Source organism: Eurypyga helias, unplaced genomic scaffold (assembly GCF_000690775.1).
Source record: "Eurypyga helias isolate BGI_N326 unplaced genomic scaffold, ASM69077v1 scaffold1177, whole genome shotgun sequence".
Taxonomy (NCBI): Eukaryota; Metazoa; Chordata; class Aves; order Eurypygiformes; family Eurypygidae; genus Eurypyga; species Eurypyga helias.
The window spans coordinates 78,589-85,440 of NW_010260905.1; the positions used below are offsets into that span (position 1 = coordinate 78,589).

The 6,852-nt window shown below is 39.5% G+C and overlaps 1 protein-coding gene across 1 annotated transcript; it reads right to left on the reverse strand.

Moving 5' to 3' along the window:
* Positions 1-1,976: 1,976 nt before the first annotated feature.
* On the reverse strand, positions 1,977-5,571 carry SLITRK4 (SLIT and NTRK-like family, member 4). Its single transcript, XM_010155173.1, has one exon. The coding sequence runs from the start codon at positions 5,469-5,471 to the stop codon at positions 2,958-2,960; it is 2,514 nt and encodes an 837-aa protein (XP_010153475.1). The 5' UTR covers positions 5,472-5,571; the 3' UTR covers positions 1,977-2,957.
* Between the last annotated feature and the right edge of the window lie 1,281 nt (positions 5,572-6,852).

A 6,852-nucleotide genomic window follows, 5' to 3' on the forward strand; every position in this document is an offset into this window, starting at 1 on the left:
TCACCCTTGGGCAGCTGTTTAATTTTTAGCTCATGGTTAGTACCTCTGCGCATGATTTAGGTTGATCTTAAATGCTTTACTAGATTAGGACCTCAATGAGCAGGAAAATCCGACCCAGTGTAATGGTACAGCATAATGGTTCAGTTCTTTCTCTTTTTATCAGGGAATAGAAGACATCACCACAAAAAAAACCCAAACCAAACAAAAACCAAAAACCAACCAACCACACGAACAAAAACAAAAACACACCAAAAAAAAAAAATCCAAAAAACTAACCAACCAACCAAAAACCCCACACTCAATTTTTTAGCAGAGGGAGGTATGATCATTTACCATTGTTTTTTTAACTCAGGGCAACATGAGTCGTAAGCACATCAGTTTTAACATCACTTAAAAGCATTAACTTATTTGCCATTTTTAATATTTTTAACGCATGCCTCTCGAGAGAAGGGTATGGGACATGACAGTCTCTGCACTGATGCGTGTCAGAAGCCTTATGCTTTGGCAAATCCCAGTGAATCCTGACACATCCTCAAAACCATGCAGCACTGTACAGAGCAGGCATGGTATCCCATTATTCTCAGCCATTATGGTCTGTCATGTCAGTGCATCTTTAACACTCCTTAATCCACAGACTGTTGACACAATAAGCTTGAATTTCCTTACTGAATCCTTGGCCATCTATTGCATCACTGGTCAATGAAGAACTTTTTATGCTAGAAATGTACACGTACACAGTATCCACGTCCTGAAAATCTCTATGATATCTTGAATGAAGTCAAATACTGTGCATGGATAGCACCAGCTTTTTGAAAGAAACTCAGCGGTTAATTTATCTGCTATAATTTTATTGTCTGAAGTTACGTATGTACTTTGTAGTATGAAGAAAAATAATTAAACCCTCTTTCTAAGTTACAAGAACATAAACAAATGCCTAAAATTAGAAAAATGTCTTGTTTTGCATTCTCTTAAATAAAGAAGCAGTGTTTTGGTTTTTTTTGTAAATTTTGTTAAAAATATACTGCAGGCTGTTTGCCAAGTATCACTCTGGAATAAAAACTTCACAGCAGTGTCATAAAGCCCTGAAATTAGAGGTTTATAACAGAAATAGCTGACACAACCTTCAGTATTATTATTGGGTCTGCTGTAGTATTTGCTAGTTTCAAATTAATGAAAATCATACATATTTATATCCTACTAATTTTAATTGATTTATGTATTGATTATAAAAGGTGTAAGGGGGAAGGTTCTGGAAGCAAGGGAGACAGAGGGTCTTATCCAAAGCTCATTGAAATGAATAAAAAAATTCTTTTTCAAGTCAAAGGACCTTTGTTAATCTCATAGTATAGATTTGCTGCATGATGCTTTACCAATGCATCTCCATTCTTATCTCAAGGTACCATCTATCAGTGAGATACAGTGGTGATTTTCCATTCTCCTACTTTTTTTTCCTAGCTATTCAGATTCAGCTTTCACAAAGGCAAGTTTTTACTCTCTAGATACAAGCTACACAATACTCTGAACTGAGACCACTATATTCACTTTACACTGTGGTTTTAAATAGACATGACTTGTCATATTGTTCGCTGTTCTGATCAGCTTTTTCTGACTGACAGAAGCCAGACAGATAATGAGAACAGAAAACCTATGCATATACAATTAAAATATTACCCTTACGATGAATTCCTGTAAATACTTGTAGTGAAAACTATTTAGATTAAGCTGTAGAACCCTGAAAAGCAAGACAACTGATGGCAAATGATTGCCTGGGACACAATACTAAAAAACTAATGAATATTTTAAAATGCACCATTGGTAACAAATCTGAAATAAGATAATATGCTAAGTTCACAAGAATAGTACAGAACAATTTTATTATTATTATAACTGATCACTTAATTCTGGATAATTCTATACATCACATCCCCGGTTTGCGTTTGGTATACTGTTCTGCTTTTATTTATACTGGATGACTAATGCATTGTGATCAGGAAAACAAGTCAGGCATATTAAATACATATTAAGGAGTACATATTTTTTCCTATTTAGTATACAAAGTATTTCATAAATATGAATTATATTACAAAAATAATTTCTGCTACGCTCACACAGTAAGCACTTTGACAATTTTGGACAACCTGTTGGGGTTGCAAGTGTTTCACGTCACTGAGAAAGAACTCTAGTTTTAATTAGAGATGAGTCTTACAACAGATTCTGCATAAACATCAAATATTTTCTTCAGATGCCACAAATGCTGCAGAAGTCAGTTTGAACTATTTTCCTCTTTTTTTTTTTAATTTCATGTATAGACATGTATGCTTCAAGTGGTCAAATTTATTTCAGGTATGTAATGCATGGTATATTTTAAACAAATATTTGCACAATTTAACATTATAATTCCAGTGGTTTCAAGATGCAGGCCATAAATGTAACCAATTTACACATACTATCGAATGTTCTCTCTTTGCATGCTTGTTACTTTTCAGATAATCTTTAAACAGTGCCATTACAACACCACAAATCAAAGAATTACTCCAGTTCCACCAACTTAAATCCACGTGCAGGATGAAGGACCCAGCTGAGGTACAAATACCAGTACCAGGTTTCTTGTGTTTGTTCTAACAAATCACAAGGAGACGATGGTTTTGCATTTAAGGTACAAAACATATATGCCTCTTGAGGTTAAATTCAGAGTAACGTGTATAAAGCATCCCTTTGGCAATAGAGTTTGCAGTATCCCTACAGGATTCCACAGGGCATGAGCTTTATGTAATAAAATCTATTAAGGATGTTCTCCACTACTTGACAAGTCGTATGCACCTACAGTTAATCAGACACCCTTGGAGACACCTGCCTCTATGCCTACCGATATAATATAGTATTTGGAAGTTAAAAGTCAACAAAAGGCACTTTCATCATTAAATAAATGTCCTCTGTAGGCAATAAGATTGCATGACCTATATTTTATTCAAAGCTGTTTGTTCTTCAAGGACTTGTAGGTAGTCAGGTGAACCTTGAAGTTTAGCTTTTAGTTCAAAATACTCACTTTTCCTTTGTTCTACTACAATTTTACTATGATTACCACCTATTAGAGATTTCTTGGTTTTTTTGTCTTGTTGTTTCTCTGGATAACGTATTTCAAAGCCACTGACCCCTATGCTGTTGTATTCTTTTTTACTTTCAAGAAAATTTTGAATAAATACATTGGAATCCCTCCCAGGGAACAACTCATCCAGTTCATCAATTGTGCTAAGTCTTTTTCTGGTATCCACATGCAATAAATCCTTCTCCTTGTCATTAATATTTCTCAGAATGATTTTTTGCCCCGGTGGGTCAGCAAACGTGAAGCCTGTTTCAGACTCTTTTAAGCCACAGGTATGACTTTTGCTCATCTGCTCAATGGTTTGAGGAATGAAGGCCTCTGCACCTAGTCCGTCTTTTTTGTTTGACTTGTGATCGTGCTTTCTCAGCTGCAGTTGCATGGAACTGCACTCTTGATTTCCAATCCCTTCATGCTTTACAGTTGGTTTTTTGTTGCGCCGAAGCACAAAAACAAGAAGACAAAATGCAACAAATACTGTTAAAATAAGCACAACTAATATGCTTAGGATGAGGATGGACAACGGGACTGGGCCACCAGGAGGACTCCGGACTGGTCCCAGTGGTGTTGTAAAAGTAACAGCGGGCATAGGACTAGTGAACAGACCAGATGGCTTGTTTAAAAGTTTAGGACAGAGGATCTCATTTTTCAGAGACTTAAGTTCAATGTTAGCAAACTGTACAGGCGTTTCACATTTCAATTCCTTCACCACAATACCTTCATTTAGCTTCTCAAGCCACAGTTTTAAAGCCACTAAATCACAAGTGCAGTCCCACGGATTACCTTCCAAATCAATTTGTGTAAGAGATTTTAGCTGATCAAGAACGCCACTTACAGGTAAATACATGAAATGATTGTTCCGCAGATTCAGTCTAGCAAGCGGTGCACCAGCAAAAATGTAGGCTGGCAAGCTCCGTAGAAGGTTGTTGTTCAGGTAGAGCAACTGCAAATTTGGCATTAAGTCAAAGGTGCCTGCTAGGATTTCTCTGATAACATTGTATTCCAAATACAGATACTGTAAGTTGTGGAGGCCAGCAAACATTTCTGGGCTCAGACGCTCTATCTGATTGCCATTGAGATACAATCTCCGTAAATTTGTAAGGTTGCGGAAAATGTCTCCTTTGATCGTTGAAATCCGATTGCTGCCTAAATGTAGCAAATCCAGCCCCTCAAACTCAACAAAATCTGTAGTGTCCACATCCTTAATATAATTGCCATTTACATGCAGTTTCTTGGCATTCAAAGGTTTTGGTACGAGTTCGGCCATTGACTCTATATTTCTTTCTTGGCAATTTACACTTAATCCCAGGTCTGAAGGATGAGTTTTGCAAACACAGGGAACTGGACAAGGAGTTAAAGGAGGCACCCTGGTCTGGTAAAATACAATTTGACTGAGATTGCGATTAGACAGTGCTTTGCCTGCTACTATCCCCGAGATCTTCGAAGGATTTGTAGTCTTTGGCGGCTTTGTGACTAATCTGTGCACTGATGTTTGGGTGGTGTGGCCATTCGGTGTGCTGTAGCCAGGCTCCAGCTGCAAGGGAGGCAGAACACGCACATCAAAATCACTCCCCGTCCCCATGGAGCACAGCTCTTGCTTGTTGGTTTCTTTCAGCAGCCTTCCGTACAAGTCACTGGGTGTTTCACAGATGGCTTCTCCAATGTAGATGTTATAGGGCATGTTCTCCAGCCACGCTTTCAAAGGCAACAAATCACAAGTACAATTCCAGGGGTTGTCTTCCAGCTGCAATTCGACAATGCGCCCAATGTGTTCCAGAACTCCGATGTATGGAAGCTTCTGTATTCGATTCCCTCGTATATCCAGATGGGTTAGAGAAGCAAATCGAAAAATGTTATCGGGAAGGAATGAAATCAGATTGTCATTAAGGATCAGGACTTTCAACTTGTGAAGCTTATTGAAGGCTCCCCGTTCAATAAACTTGATTAAATTGTAGTCAGCTTGGAGATACTCCAAGTTCTCTATGCCAAGGAAAGTGTCAGCCCGGAGAATCTTTAATTCATTGTTGTTCAAGTGCAACTGCTTTAATGCACTAAGACCCATAAAGGCCCCTCCCTCAATGTTCTGTAACTTATTATTACCCAGCTGCAAGGACACTGCATGTGTAAAATTAAGAAAGGTATTTGGATATAGAATAATTAGCAGGTTGTTTTGGAAGTTGAGGTGGTAAAAATTAGACCATGGTGGTTTAAGCTGATTTGGTCTGTAGACTGCAACCTTCTCACAGTTGACATAGAGTACATTCTCAACTGACACACAGGAGCAAACATTGCAAATTTCCACAGATATATCAGCATCTGCAGTTGTAGAAGAAACTGGAGATGACAGAACCAGAAAGAGCCACAGAAACATCTTCTTGTGATCAGCAAGCAACCTTAGGCTCCTGAACAAAGATAAAGAATCTAAAGAAGAAAGAAGGAAAGAAAAAAGAAAAGCATTTTTCAGTTGTCATTGTTCCAAAAATGTCATTTGGGTTAAAAATTGTATTCCACTGAGCTACTGTACCTGCCAGAGATTATAGGTAAACTACAAGCACTGAATTTAAAACAACACGAAGTATTTTAAAAACCAACCGAATACTCGGGAGCTAGAATGATTTCAAATACAGAATGTAAATCTCTGTAGACAAACACAAATAACTCTGAGGCCTGTCGAACGTATTTCTCTCTTGTACATGCCAAACATGCATAACTAACAAAGTAAAATAACCAAAGGAGATTCCAATTTTATGCATATTTACTCTTCTCAATCCTGCACTGCTCATGGTGCCCTGTATTTCAGGGGTATCAAACAGAAATGCTGACGTTATGCATGCCCAAACATCTGGGTTGGGATAGGACAGCACAATGAAGGAAGGATGAAGATGCAGACAGAAGAAGCAATGTCAGTACTCAATGTATGTATCTATAGCATCGGCACACACAGATCATCACTATGGTAAGTGAGATTCACTCAAGGGATACATAGGCATGCACACACATTGCTTCTGTCACTATACCTACTTTAAAGGAAGAGGTGGTAAACTGATAGCAGAAACACAATGAACTACCCACAAACCAAGCAGATCAGCTCCGGGTGACCAACGGAAGCACACAGGTACCGAAGAAGCATGCACAGGCGTACAGCCCCATTCCCAGGAGTATCGACGGTACCCTGCCTCGCAGGGCAAAACAAAGTCACAATGCACCAGCCTGACACTACTGACACCTGGGAAGAACTTTTGGGTTTTGGGAAACATTATGTAATTTGCTGTTATCCCTCCACCGATACAGAGGTGGCTTTCAAGAACCCTTCACACAGGCAGGACAGCTGAGCTGCCATTTTTTACACAGAAGAACTGGATTCACAGCATTTCCTGAGTTAGAAGGTACCTTTTTTTTTTTTTTAAGGAAAAAATCAGTCAATAATCAATACATTGTTCCCCTCAACCTTCTCCATTCCCCCCTTTTTCCAACTTGTCCCTTTCATTTCCCGCTGTGGGAAGCCACCGAGTTGGCAGGATGGAAGTGGAGAAAGCAGGAGGCAGCGGGAGGGGGGAGAGTCGGGCTGGAGGGAGCCGCAAGGAGAGGATGCGCCGGGGGACCTGGAAGGGGGGGCAGAGGAGGAATGAGGGATGAGGAAGGGAGGACAGAAGGAGGAGAGGGAAAGCTGCGAGAAGTCAAGGAAGGAAGGGGGGAAGGCATGGCTGAAGGGGTCAAGAAGGCCGCGGAGAGGGAGCAGGGGGAGGCCGGGG

What these genes read in the sequence shown, in the direction of transcription:
- SLITRK4 (XM_010155173.1), bottom strand. Translation starts at nt 5,471, where the DNA reads ATGTTTCTGTGGCTCTTTCTGGTTCTGTCATCTCCAGTTTCTTCTACA.